Source organism: Taudactylus pleione, unplaced genomic scaffold (assembly GCF_031769625.1).
Source record: "Taudactylus pleione unplaced genomic scaffold, aTauple2 ptg000089l, whole genome shotgun sequence".
Taxonomy (NCBI): Eukaryota; Metazoa; Chordata; class Amphibia; order Anura; family Myobatrachidae; genus Taudactylus; species Taudactylus pleione.
In genome coordinates, this window is record NW_028284491.1 from 1,857,412 (window position 1) to 1,872,920 (window position 15,509).

Consider the following 15,509-nt stretch of genomic DNA (forward strand, 5'->3'; position numbering starts at 1 on the left):
CTTGACCACAGGTGACTTAATTAGTACCGCAATCATCTTGATTTAACCACGTGTTGTAGTGCCTTGAGGACCGCATTTGGGAACCTCTGGCCTAGATACATGATGTAAAGTTGTATAGTGTTGGTCTTACTAAATGCAGCTAAACTAGAAGATAAGTAATTGGAAACACTTAAGGCTGAATCATTTCTTTCTGTGATGAATAAATATCCTCACTTTGCGCCAACCTGCACTGACGTCACCTATCTGTAACTAGTCCCTTCAATTTTTACTCCTCAAGCTGATCTCCTGGGCACAGACTTTATTGCCATCTTATATCTGGAAGGTTTAATTGATGGAAAAAGATGAATCATACTGTCATAATATTGCTCTGGGCAATGCCTCACCTAACCACCTCATAATTCATATCTTTTAATGACTAAATAGCAGCACAGTGAGCTCTCATACAAATAATATATATATATATATATACAGGTTGAGTCTCCCATATCCAAATATTCCGAAATACGGAATATTCCGAATTACGGAATATTTTTAGCATGACTGAGATATTGAAATCTTTGATTTTTGATGGTTCAATGTACATAAATTTTGTTTAAGGCACAAAATAATTAAAAACAAAAGTATAAAATGACCTATAGGCTGTGTGTATAAGGTGTATATGAAACATAAATAAAATTCATGTATGTACATAAACTTTGTTTTGGCCACAAAATTATTGAAAATATTGTATATAACACATAAATGCATTTTGTGTTAAGATTTGGGCCATATTCCTAAGACATTTCAATATGGTTTGCATATATTCCAAAATACGGAATATTCCGATATCCAATATACCCCTGGTCCCAAGCATTTTGGATATGGGAGACTCAACCTATATATATATATATATATATATATATATATATATATATATTACAATGCGTTCCATGCATTACCATCAAATACTAGTTTTGTAGAAGATTTTTACAGAGAGAAATCAAAATGGAGTTTCCCCACAAAGAAAGCGTCAACCCTTATTAGGGTGGTGGTGCTCTAGCTTTTCTCTTATGTAAAATAAAGTTTGAGTATTTTGTGTTTCTCACTGAATATGATTCCTAGGTGGTATAATTACTAAAGTGACAGTTTCTAGAAATGGAGATGTTGCCCATAGTAGCCAATCATATTCCATTAACATTTAACTAGCACCTTCTAGAACATAATAGCTAGAATCTGATTGGTTGCTATGGGCAACATCTCCACTTTTAAAACCTCTCACTTTAGTAACTCTTTGTTTGCTTCCATCATGTAGAAAAAAATAAAATGTGAAAAATGCCAAAAGGGTTGAAAACTTTTTATACACACCGTATTCGCATTGGAAATATAAAACCCAGTTATGTCCAGGAGAGAGATATGGGATGAGGCAATATGTGATTATAATTCAAGCCTACAAAGAGCAATCCAGCCCTGGAAAGGCTTCTTCTTGCCCAACACCCCCACAGCTGTGCATGTGTCTGTGCAGACTGATAAGAACATATTGGTCGGTGAAGTCACTTTGTGCAGTCTAATAACTGGCTCAGCGGGAACCCCAGTTTCCTCTCCATAATTGTCACCCCCAATGGAGTCCCAGGTATGGAGTACCTGCATTCAGCACAGTACAAAATGGTTTCCAGAGACATCAGAAGGAAGCCAGCCCTCTGATGGATTGTGTATCTAGTGAAGGAAATAGGTGGGCATGTTATTATTATGCTGAGCTGTGATGTATAGAAAAGTACACTGAAATCATCTATGTTGTTGATTGGGTACTTTGGAGAGAAGGCGTGAAGGGGGGATTTGTTTCTAAGTACCAGGGCTGGACTGTGCATCTGGCCGATGAAACAAAAGAAAAATAGATTCAGGCGCCAAGTTCTATTGGTGTAACAGAAACTTAATGCTGCTCCCTTATAAGAGTCCCTCCATAGTTACAAAGAATATACAGAAAAAAGAGGAAGCGCAAAAAGCTCTGTGACTATTTAACTTCAATTAATGTGCCCCAACTTATTTAAAACAATTCAATAGTGATTATAAATAAAAAAACAGCCAATAGGAAAATATACATTAATGAATATATTTATTTATTAAAAATGTAATGCATATGTTGCAGTAATGAGTAAAATAAAAATAACAATAATAATAACACTCCCCTGAGACCACTAAACGGTCAAAACATATAAGCTTATATGGAAAAAAATATATAAAAAATAGCATAAAAATAAGGATGTTTAAGATGTGATAAATCCTGTAAAAAATTAGTTCAAAGAAAAAGATTCTTTTCAGATAAGTGCATGTTTTCCAGATGTCTCTTGTTGAGAACTCCAGTATATTGCGCCCAAAAAAAGGTTGTATAAATCGTAAAGTTTAGTCAATAAAAGATAGATAGTCTATCATCAATAATATTTAGCAATTCCGGGATTTGAATCCAAACATTGCCCCTGTAGTATAAGTGATAAAAAAGGGGGTATGATTTAAAACATAAACTGATGCTGTACTTGCAGCGGTCAGACCTGGGTGGTTTCACAAACCACGAGGATGATAACCGTGAGTAGTTTAGCCAGCTGTTGTCCAGGCTGTTTGTAGGATTTAGTAAGTCCTCTTTGATGTGTCACTACATTTTCTCCTCTGAAGAAACGACCAGTTGCTAAGGTCGAGAAACGCGTTAGTAGTAATTGTGATTCTCTCTCCTGAACCACGGTCCTATATAGCGGCATTACAACTTGTTAGTGTAAAGCAAGCCTGACCGTCTCTACGGAACATCCAGCTGGAATGCCAAACGCGCTATTAAGCGCTACAAGAACCGGGTAATATCCGCCCTGAAGGAAAGAGACTCAGGGGTGAGAGGTGGCCGCCAATTTCATCCCACCACCATCCTGATCAACCCCCTTCACATCAAAGAGGACTTACTAAATCCTACAAACAGCCTGGACAACAGCTGGCTAAACTACTCACGGTTATCATCCTCGTGGTTTGTGAAACCACCCAGGTCTGACCGTTGCAAGTACAGCATCAGTTTATGTTTCAAATCATACCCCCTTTTTTATCACTTATACTACAGGGGCAATGTTTGGATTGAAATCCCGGAATTGCTAAATATTATTGACGATAGACTATCTATCTTTTATTGACTAAACTTTACAATTTATACAAACTTTTTTTGGACGCAATATACTGGAGTTCTCAACAAGAGACATCTGGAAAACATGCACTTATCTGAAAAGAATCTTTTTCTTTGAACTAATTTTTTACAGGATTTATCACATCTTAAACATCCTTATTTTTATGCTATTTTTTTCCATATAAGATTATATGTTTTAACCGTTTAATGGTCTCAGGGGAGTGTTATTATTATTATTGTTATTTTTATTTTATTCATTACTGCATCATATGGATTTAAATTTTAATAAATAAATATATTAATTAATGTATATTTTCCTATTGCCTGTTTTTTATTTATAATCCCTATTGAATTGTTTTAAATAAATTGGGGCACATCTGGCTGATGGCCTGATGGTCCGGTCCAGCCTGAATGTCTAGCCGAGCAGGTAATGGTGCGTACATACTGGGCGATCAGGAAACACAGTACTGGTGCGTACACACTTGGTGATTTTACTGAGCAATTGCACGATTACGACATCATAATCGTGCAATTGCTCAGTAATCGTGCACAAATCGTGCACTATAATGACGGAAAAGACCAGCAAGGCGCGCTCCCGCTGGTCGCTTCCGACATTGTCCATCGCCTGAACATGCAGACCAATCTGTCAATAACCACAGATTGGCCATGCTCAGGAATAAAGGAGGGTGCCTACACTGAACGACACATCGTTTAGTGTAGGCACTACAGGGGATCAGGAACGACTGTGCGATTACGATGCCGTAATCGCACTGTCTTTCCTGATCGCCCAGTGTGTACACACCATAAGACTCCTAACGCTCTGCTCAGCTGGGATAGTGAGAGACAGGATTGAGATTTAACCACGCCCTGTGATGTGAGGCCACGCCCCTTTTACCCAAGCGCGTATACGGCGTGTGCATAAAGGGGAATGCCAGGGCTGATCTAGAGCCCCAGTCCGTCCCTGCTAAGTACAATGGTGCCAAAATAATATGTCCTGTCACAGTGTACTATTTAACACTGCTATCCACATTGTAACAATATACCACCATTAGAACTCCATTGTTTTTACGATTCCGCCCTGGTTATCCCTACTCAGTGTTTGCCAATTTTATTAAATCTCAGTTTCTACCAGCAACAGCTATTTGCGGAGGGTCATTAATTGGGCGACACACGTGAACTGTAATCTAGAATTCTCTGACCTTCCCAGGGTTCAGGACTCGGTTTACTCTGTTTTCTTTGATAATATCTACTGTAATCTCATCTGACACTAGATAAGCATCATGAATGGGGATAGACCTGTACATGTAACATAAACCAGGACTTAATACTACGACTGCATCAGCAGCAAAGAAACCACAATGGAAACACTATACACATGGCAGAGCTGATTAATACTAGCGATCCCATGGGGACACTTGTCAATGCTTACTAATGCTCTGTGTGTTCAAATGCTGCCTGATTCAACAAAAACACATCTGAAAATAATCAGAGTTTCTACTGGGGCGGCATCAGAATAAAGCAGGAAAATTCTGAGGCTTCATGCCTATTTATTTTCCCTTGCCTCACATGTAAGTGTGTGCATAGTGTGGTGCTATTTGTGCCATACCTTTATATTGCCCATTATTTTTCTTACTGCAATGAAGTCGACTTTATTTTGGAATTAACGCATTACACTCTATTAATTACACTAATGGAGCGTACACACGGTCAGATTTGTCAGACTTGTCAGATTTGTCAGATGAACGATTGAACGATTAAACGATCTGAACGATTTGAACGATTTTAACAAAGTTTTGAACGATTTGAACGATTGAACGATTTTTGACTGCATTAAAATGAATGGAATCGTCCAAGTCTGACTGCAAACCCATCAGATGTCAGATATCGTTATCTGACAAACGGGAACGCGCATCGTTGATCGTCCATCGTTCAGGCATGTCAGATATGAACGATTTTCCTTCAGATATGAACGACTGAACGATTTTTAAATCGTTATCGTCCATATCTGAAGAAAAAATCTGATCGTGTGTATGCACCATAAGATTCAGCTTCAACTGACTTAATTTCCAACACTGAGCTTGCTGTCGCTGCCACTGCACCACGCCAAAGTCACCCATGCCCATGTGCAAAGAGCACTCAAACCTGTATGACCCTGAAAGCGGAACAATCTCCTGGCCACCTTCACATGGCTTCTGAGGTCATTTATGGACAACTAAGTACTCGCTTAGCCCCGACTGAATGATTAACGTTGATAGAGTGACAGGGAGGGGGTTCGGTATATTTTGTCGACATTTATCATAGTGACATTGACACTGATGACATCTCGACAAAACAATGTTTCCCAGTGCAGCAATTACTTGGTAGCAGATCTCTGGCAGTGACTTCTGGGTCTGGGAGTCAACTGATCATGAGTGCTGGCTGTCATGAAGCGGTCCTGGTGGTAACCCCTAACACTCCCCCCCAAGCAGCCTAACCCTAACCTGCCCCCTAGTGCCTAACCTTCCCGTAGCTTAACCCTAACCCTCCACTCCCGCAGCCTACCCCTAACCCTCCGCTCCGTGCTTAATATCAACATTGTGAACATGTCGACATTCTGCAGATGTCTTTTCTGTGTCGACATGTTCTACGTCAACATTTCAATAATGTTGACATCATAACTGAAAACATTATGTTTGTCAATATTTTGGATGTCAACATAGTGGGTGGGGTGTGGTATATAAGATCGTCAGTGTCTAGAATAGATTTTGTCAATATGCCAACACCAGATGGTCGATAAGCAATAGGTCGATGTGGTCAACAGGTCAACGAGAAAAGGTCGACATGTTGTTGTTTTGTTATTTTAACCCTAATCCTTACCCTAACCCTCCCTCCAGTACCTGACACTAACCCTCCCCCTGGTGCCTAATCCTAACTTTCCCCTTTCACAGCCTAACCCTCCACCAAATGCCGAACCCTAAAAATCATGAAAAATGATGAAAACCAATGTGTCGACCTTTTGACCCTGTCAACCATTTGACTCTGTTGACAAAAACCCAATGTCGACATTTTAACTGTCGACCATTTGACTCTGTCAACCTATTGCCTTCGACCATCTGGTGTGAGACCTATTGACTATCTATCTAGATATTGCCATACTGACAAGTGACTGCATCTCTGTGGAGGCACCTGAAGATGGATAACAGTCGGAGGGCAGGCCAGCCTCTGTACTCTAGTCAGGTGACTGGCAATTCGGTGGCAGGCCTCTGTGCAATATGTGGCTAGCAATTGGGAGGTAGGCATCTGTACAACAGGTGGCTGTCAGTTACAGTTTCGGGAAGCAGTGTACCTAACATCACAATACATTGCACTGTATTCTATAATATTAATTATATTACTGGATTCTGTTCTGAAACAAATATTCCTTCTTGTGAGTGTGCCTCTTCTATCATTCTTTTAGGGGCATGGACAGGATTTTATCTTTGCCTTTCACTAAAATATCTATATTCTACATATTTATATGCATGGCCGCTGAGACATCGGATGGGGTCTGGTAATAGGGATAAGAGGCCGGTGGAGGGATCACAGCTACACCCCTTTTTGGCAGAAATAGCTACAAAGTGTAACATTGTTCTCAGGGGAACGTGCAGGGAGTGCGAGGTCGGGCCCTCATGAAGGTGGGGTAGCGGTGTATTTACACCTCCTCTGTACTTTCGAGCCCTTAGAGGTTCCCCTCTTGTCATTTATGTGTATATGTCCTCTATAAAATCTAAATACTATATATATGGCAAATATTATATATACTTCTTCCTATTGAAAACACTACAGTCATTGAGCAATGATAGAAATTATAGTACAAAAATGTTTATTTAAAGTATACTGTATTTTATCAATAAATATTGGATAGAATTATACATTAATGGTCTGATGCAAAGATGAATGTAGGACATTTTGCGGAGAATAGCTTGCGTATTTTCATACTGCACACGCTCTGGAACTGAACGTGCACAATTATGGGCTATCTCGACTCATTTGCGTCTCAATCACAATTCTACTTGTGACTGGAGAGATGTCATTGTGCTGCAATGGGGCGTACTCACATAGGCAAGTTTAGTGTGGATGCTTAGATGGAACAGCTGGCTTTACAGAGTTGGATGTAAGTGTAAATACAGATTTTGCAATAACCCTTATCCTGCGCTGATATTATACACAAATTCAACACACAAAACTCCAATAAATCATCACAGATAAAATCAGTTATACAATACAGGGCCTGATTCACTATGAATCGCTCTTGCAATAGCTTACGAAGATCGGACGGTGGTGTGTACTGCACATGAGTATACGCACCGCAGTGTGCACGTGTGAGTTAGCATTGCGATCGCACTGCGATCACTTACGCAGATACAAAGCCATCGTAGATCGAGGGGCGGGACATTAGTGTTTGGGGGTGGTGACGGGTGAGTGAACGGAGAAACGCAGGCGTGCCTGTCCGTTTGAATGCCGTTTTCTGGACGTGCATAAAATAGCTACTGCGGCAGCATACGCAGCTTGAGTACTCACTGCGTGCGATGACAGTTTTCATCTCTAAGGTCAGACCTGCTGTAATTCTGTGTGAGGGTCCGATGTTACCATTGTAAACGCAGGATTGCGAGGTCTTACAGATGTGCGAAAGCGGTAGCAGGCATCTCTCGCAGCAGAACTGCGTGCATAATCGCAGCTGCGATTGCAATAGCGATCCGTAGTGAATCAGGCCCATAGTCCCAAATTGCTGCTCCTCTCTGTAGACCCCTACCAGATGAGATCTGAAACAACATAAACAAAATACATACAAAACATATGACCTCATTTAACAATGATTTTTATTACCAGCGGCATATTTTGATTAGTATCTCAGTAATACTAACGAATATGTGTTTGGTATTTAACATTACTTACCCCACCGATGAAATCCGGTGATGTCCCCCTTCTCGGTGGCATCCTCAAAGCTGTTGCTGGCAGCCTATTGCGTGACATGCGCATACTGTATGTGATGGATAGTCTGCACATGCACAATACACTTTCACCCGGCAGGGACTCGGCAGTGCCTGGAAGACTTTGCTGGGTCCTCTTTGCCGGCAGAGGGGACCTTATCACTATCACCATCTACAGATGGCGTAAGTGGTACAGTGATAAACAGCGGTAAGCTAAGCTTACCGCTGTTTGTTAAATACTGAAAGGAGAACATAACCCTTTTAGTGAGTGCTAAAGGAGTTATGTCTCGCTGTTACATTCCCATAGCAGGAGATTTATCACATCTAGAAGAGAGATAACGTACCAACCAATCAGCTTCTGTCATTTTTCTAGCACAGCCTTTAAAATGACAGGAGCTGATTGGTTGGTACTTTATCTTTCTCCGCTTTATCTCTCTTCAAGATTTGATAAATCTCCCCGATAAACAGATAAGTGAAAGAATATTAATATCTGAAAGAATATTTCAAAAATATTACACTATCAGCACCCTCTCTGTGTATGTTATGTAACTCTAATACTCCTGTTTCCAGGTGTATTATTTGAACCAAGTATAGGCTGGTGTAAGGCCGAGGAGGACTGTCTTTACCCTGGAAAAAAGAAAAAATCACAATCGGATGTAGGGTGCAATTAAAATCATTCCATATAAAGGAAATCCATACACTAGCCCAGTTAAAATGTAATATGTGTGTGTGTGTAACAAAATGAAAGATAATAACTAACGTAAGAATATACTAAAAACAGCACAAATGTGTACAGGGCCGTGGAAAGAAATCAATCATTTCTTAGGCTCAGTTTAGTTCAAAATAGATGAATGAAATACAGTGTCTGATTAGTTATTACGGCTTACTGTGTACAGATGGGCTTTATCACATATATATCATTCATTTAATAACAATTATTTCTATAGCACCAGCATATTCCATTGCGCTTTACAACTGGGAACAAGCACAATAATAAAATGAGACCTGGTACTAACAGACAGACTGAGAGGTAAAAGGCCCTGCTCGCAAGCTTACAATCTCTACAATAATTAATGCTGTATGTACCATGTAACTTGAACGAACAATCTAATTGAGAAATGAATTAGTTGCATGGCAGTAGTTGTAGATATAAAACATGCAGGTGGCTCATTGGTGGTTTACAGATACCATTTGGGCCTTTCAGTGCATATTGTGCCACAGCAGGGGTGTGTTAGGTGTTATTCATGAAGACCAGAAGCGGTATGTAATCACTGCGTCTGTTTATGCAGGCACGCACCTACGGTACGCTGCTATGCTAGCGGTACGCTGCTATGCACAAGAATGCAAAATAATGCATGGCATTTTGAGTTGCGCTATCTATAACAAAGTATCCCTATTCAGTTCTATATCAAGTCAACCTATGGTGCCTTCCCATTGTAAAAAAAAGACTGCATTATTTGTAGGTAGCATGAATTAATATGTATATTACAGCAATATCATTTTCGCAATGCCCTACAATATTCCTGGAGGTACAACTGAAAAAAGTAAACTACATTACAGTTCTCAAAAGGCCATGCTGCTGTACTATAGATCCAGATTTTCAGGACAAGTTGAAATCAGCGACACTGTGGATACATTTAATGGTTCCTTAGCTACAACACAGATGGAACCAGTATAATAACTTTTAATTGTCTACTTTTACAATTCCCCTTTCATACTGTATGCACCTGCGTTTCTAGCTCCATACAGTAAGGAAATACAGGTACATCTGTATCAGGCTACCTGCCAATGAAGTCTATCCAACTTAATATTATGTGAGATTTTTACACCAAACCCAACAAAGTCTGGAGAATCAATTGAATCACAGTTGCACTCAAGATACATTGTACACTGGTCATTTTACAAGCCTACACCTTCACCCGTAAGGGATTAAACTGAAATTTGCTCCATCAGCAGGAAATTGCTGTTTTAACCCTTACATTACCAGAGGGTAACCTGTTTCGCCTTGCAGGAGGACACATAGCTTGCACAAAATCTCCACCATTTTTATTCCCTTCCAAAGCAACATTGTCATTATATAGGATGGTTAAAAATGTAGAAAAAAAATCAATTGCTCCTTGCTGTAGCAGCATCCCATAGAAATGACAGTACAGAAACAAAGACTAGTTAGATGCAGGTCATATGGCTTTTTAATTGTGATGGTCTCCCCAATAAGCATTGTCCCCTAAGGCTGTCACTTATGGGTCTGTGAGAGGGAGAGGGGGAGGAGGGGGGATTAGGGAGGGCAGTACTGCCTCTACTGTTGTCAAGGAGGCGATGACGTCACCCCTTTCTTAAATTAGCCCGTTGTCAGCCGCTGGCGACTTTTCCCTCTGGCAGAGGGAGCTGTCAATTACGTGACGTCACAATACGCCTGTTGTGACTGTAAACAGAACGTTCTCTCTCTGTGTTCTCAGTGTTCTCAGCGTCTGCCCCTTCCCCTCTCACTCCTAGTTCCCCTCTCACCTACCTTTCACTAAAGGCTCTCCTTCAGCACTACCGCAGCCTGGACATTCCCCTCAATGCCGGGCTCTATAGCTGGGGGACCCAGCAGCAGATTACTATAATTAATAACTAAAAAAGCAATTCATTGAGAAGCACTGAGGAGGTGACGTAATGTCCCCAGTAGCAGAGCCTCCTCCAATGGTTTGGCGAGCTGAGGGGAAGACAAGTGGATGGTAACCCCTCCACTGCCAGCAGCTCAGGGCATACACAGAGAGCTATTAATTGGCAATGTATTCATTGTAGGAGGCTAAAAATACAATAATGACATTAATAATTCATCCCGCACATTGCTGCACGTAGCTGCGCCTGAATTTGCGCACTTACATATATTGACTGTATATATACAGCGAGATGAAGTGCACACAGTATAGGAAAACAAGACTAGCCGTCCAATAATTCGCAGCTCTTCTGTTTACACAGCGGACTGCGACAAATAGGCGATCAGTTGTTGGCAAGAGGAATTGCCTATCACAGGCTATCATACACAGTGGTCAGCGCAACAAATACGTACTGTAGGAGTATGCGTGTGTCTCTGGGACGTGCCTGACAATGCCCCTCTTGTCTTTTATATACAGCAGATAACGCATGAATCAACCCCAAATGCACACACAAGAAATAGTGGAATGGCACTTACTCATGGGGGGAAGCCTTCAGTGGATGGGTAACCCAGACCTGAAGCTGAACATTGATAGAAAGCCAATTGTCCAATGCCAACATCTAATGCGTTTCATCAGCTCACGCTCCTCAGCCGGGCAGAGGCAGGGGAGCCCGCGGACTGTCTGGGCAGTTTAGGCAAAATCTTCTAGGAAGTTGTCTTTGTTCCACTATTTATACATTGCGTCAACATTGCGAACAGGAGAGGCGTGGCCACAACACTCCGGCAGACACATAGCAGCAGCAGCGCTGATTCCTCCACCCCGCTGAGGATCGCCAGATCAGATGTATCACGTGTCCGGGGATAACCAGCCCTGCCTGCCAGCCTGCCTGTCACACAAACGAAACACAAGCAGCAGCAAGCTCCAGCAAGATAAAGCGCTCTATGGAGACTGCCTCCCTCCTTCCTTCCCCCTACCCCGCCTCATCTGTACAGAAGAGAAGTCCTGCTAGGTGAAAGTCAGGCAACACTCTTTTCAGTCAACGCTGAAGTGCTGTCTATTGTCACAGTGTCAATAATAAGGGGAAAACAGAAAAAATATTGATATTATGTTTTATATATATATATATATATATATACATATATATATATATATATATATATATATATATATATATACACACACAATGTACACATAAATATGAATACACACACAAACATGCACACTCATATACATATATATTTGCAGTATAGATAGATAAATATATATACTGTACATGGCCGTAACTACCGTAGATGCAAGGAGTGCAGCTGTTATGGGACCCAGAACTTAGGGGGCCCCAGCTTCCTTGTCAAAGTTGCACATGTGTTATACATTTTTCACCATTGGGTGGTACATAGGGGCCCTTACAAACTTTTGCTCCAGGGCCTTCATATATACAAGCATGCATGCTCATATATATATATATATATGTATATATATATATATTTATATATATATATATACACACGCACACACATATATATATATATATACTTGTATACTTATATTATTATTTATTATTACCAGCTATTTATATAGCGCACACATATTCCGCAGCGCTTTACAGAGAATATTTGGCCATTCACATCAGTCCCTGCCCCACATGCACACACACATACACACTAGGGTTAATTTATGTTTGGAGCTATATATGTGCTCACGATGGAGACTTCTGGTAGAAATGTTTGCCTCCACTCCTGGGTCCTGTCTGAAGAATATGTTGTACTGAGGTGAGAGATGTGCGGGTTCGGTTTTACTCAGACATGTTCGGATCTCAAATATGGCATCTTATCTATCACGTGTTTTGGATAGCCAATAAAATAAATCCGAACTAATCTGAACTTGCAATCATTTTGGCGAAAAGAACCGATTAAAACTAAACCCGCACATCTCTAGTTTATACATATAAAGCAAAATCCTTGGGCATATGCATAGGTGATGCCATTAGTCAATAATTTGTCCATTACTTTTACTATTCCTGGTACTGGGGAAAATTTAGCAGAATGTGCCTTATGCCAGTTAATCCAGGTGGTTTTACCTGGTACCTAGCTCTATATTCTGGGCATAATGTCAGATGATGTGATCTGATATGTGAACATCTTCAGGTTAGGAGGGATTTACATTATACTTTACATTATACTTTATATTTTGAAAATGTGTTACGGGAAGGAATCTATAGGTGGTGGCACCTCAAATTGTGATAGTAACTAAATTCCCTGCAGCACCTTACATATATTGCATTTCCAATAGTATTGTTGGGGTAGTTGCATGACTGCTTGTATGATCTGATGGACAAATAATATCCTGCCACTCATTGATATTAGACAGCTGATAAAAGTTGAGATGACTGTCTTAAATTAATCTTTTGACTGATCTTATGACCACCATATGGTCATAACCTCAGACAATGTGATATGGTATCTATGTATATTTCTAGTCTAAAGGATGTGATATGGCATCTAGGTGTAGCTAGAGATGATGTGTTATGGTGTCTAGGTGCATCTCCAGTTGATGTGACATGGTGCCTAGATGTATCTCCAGATGATGTGATATGGTATCTAGGTGTATCTCAAGATGATATGTTATGGTGTCTAGGTGTATCTAGAGATGATGTGGTATGGTGTCTAGGTGTATCTCCAGTTGATGTGATATGGTGCCTAGATGTATCTCCAGATGATGTGATATGGTATCTAGGTGTATCTCAAGATGATGTGTTATGGTGTCTAGGTGTATATACAGATTATGTGTTATGGTGTCTTGGTGTAGCTCAAGATAATGTGATATATATATATATATATATAATACCTAGGTGTATCCCCAGATGATGTGTTATGGTGTCTAGGTGTATCTCCAGAAAATGTAATATGGTATATATGTGTATCTTCAGATGATGTGATATGGTATCTAGGTATATCTCTAGATTATGTAATATGGTGCCTAGTTGTATCTCCAGCTGATGGGATATGGTACCTACTGTAGGTGTATTGTACTTAGATGTATTCCCAGCTGATGGGTTCTTATGCCTAGCCATATCCACTTATGATGTGATCTTATACACAGGTGCATTTCCGGATGATGTGTTCTTGTACCTAGTCATGCTATTTAATTATGTAATCTCTTTTACTAGTCACTTCTCCCTAGTGTCTATAGATGATGTGTTATGGTGTCTTGGTGTATCTTCAGATGATGTAATATGGAACCTACTTGTATAGATATGATATCTATATGTATCTCTAGATGATGTGATATGGTACCTAGGTGTATCTCCTGGTGATGTGATATGGTACCAGGGTGTATCTCCAGATTATGTGATATGGTCTCTAGGTGTATCTCCATATGATGTGTTATGGTGTTTAGGTGTATCTCCAGATTATGTGATATGGTATTTAGGTGTATCTCCATATGATGTGTCATAGTGTCTAGGTGTATCATCAGATGATGTAATATGGTATCTTAAGTGTATCTCCAGATGATGTGTTATGGTGTCTAGGTGTATATCCAGATCATGTGATATGATATCTACCTAGGTGTATCTCCAGATGATATAATATAGTATATAGGTGTATCTACAGTTGAAGTGATATGCTACCTAGGTGTATCTCCAGATGATTGATATGGTATATAGGTGTATCTCTAGATGATGTAATATGGTATCTAGCTGTATCTCCAGATGATGTGATATGGTATCTAGGTATTTCTCTAGATGATGTTATAGAGTAGGTGTATCTCCAGATGATCTTATATCTCGAGTTGATGTGATATGGTACCTAGGTGTATCTCCAGATAATGTGATATGATGTCTACTGTTGGTGTATTGCACCTAGGTGTATTCCCACTGATGGGTTCTTGTGCCTAGCCGTATCCTTTGATGATGTGATCTTATATACAGGTGCATTTCCGGATGTGTTCTTGCACCTAGTCATGCTATTTGAATATGTCTTCTCTTTTACTAGGCACTTTTCCCAGTGATGTGATATGGTACATGTGTATCCTCCCTGATGATTTTACTTATGAAGATGATGCCATTTACTATTTATTATCTCAAAATCATGTAATGTGGTCCTGATATTTATCTCACGGTGATATTTCTGGTATTGTGACACATCTCCAGGTGTTTTGGGTCAGAGTATATGTCTATAGTCCATGTGTAGAAGTAGTAGAAATATTTCTACCTTGTTCTGTTTTGTAGTTTATATTCAAGTGGTGTGTAATGGGATTAGTCTCCATAATAAATTATATGAAGCTTTTCTCCAGATGATTATTTATTGTTATTCTATTTTCCAGTGATGTGACAGGGTACAAAAGTTAAATTCTGGCCTCTAATCTGACCCTGCCCTTTATCTCCAGGTGAGGTGATCAGAATAAGATAAACTGAGATCAATGGAGTCTCTTGTGCAGATTGCAAATAAAAACTGCTTTGAATATGCTGTAATAATACATTTAAATCAACAATTATCTCCTCTTATTTGATTATTTATCACATTGGTGATTTATTTTTATCATGACTGATGTAAAGTGCTACATGTATCTGTGTGCTCCCTAATTAATATGGTCTGGCAGTATTCACAATATTTGAGTTGTAAATAAATATTTCATATTGCTTTTAACATATAATAAAATGTGTTTTATATGGCCAAGCTTCTTGTATCATGACTGCCCAAAGTTCTTCATCAATTAATATGATTGCACACTGAGCACACCTTGAAATGGGGAACTACAAATTCCAGTATACCTACATGCTAAGATTTG

The 15,509-nt window shown here is 39.8% G+C and overlaps 1 protein-coding gene across 5 annotated transcripts in view; it reads right to left on the bottom strand.

Moving 5' to 3' along the window:
- Positions 1-11,540, bottom strand: part of LOC148527283 (uncharacterized) — a 189,021-nt gene extending 177,481 nt beyond the window's left edge. For 4 of the 5 annotated variants that reach the window (XR_015878030.1, XR_015878032.1, XR_015878031.1 and 1 more), the window contains exons 1-2: positions 11,258-11,540; positions 7,670-7,911 (exon numbers count right to left, since the gene is read on the bottom strand). Coding sequence is in view for 1 of the 5 variants with exons in the window: in XM_088469097.1 (XP_088325223.1) it covers positions 7,670-7,911; positions 11,258-11,340 (325 nt within the window). In the remaining 4 variants the exon portion in view is untranslated. The remainder of the gene's footprint in view (positions 1-7,669; positions 7,912-11,257) is intronic. The other variant, XR_015878033.1, reaches the window with a different exon arrangement.
- Between the last annotated feature and the right edge of the window lie 3,969 nt (positions 11,541-15,509).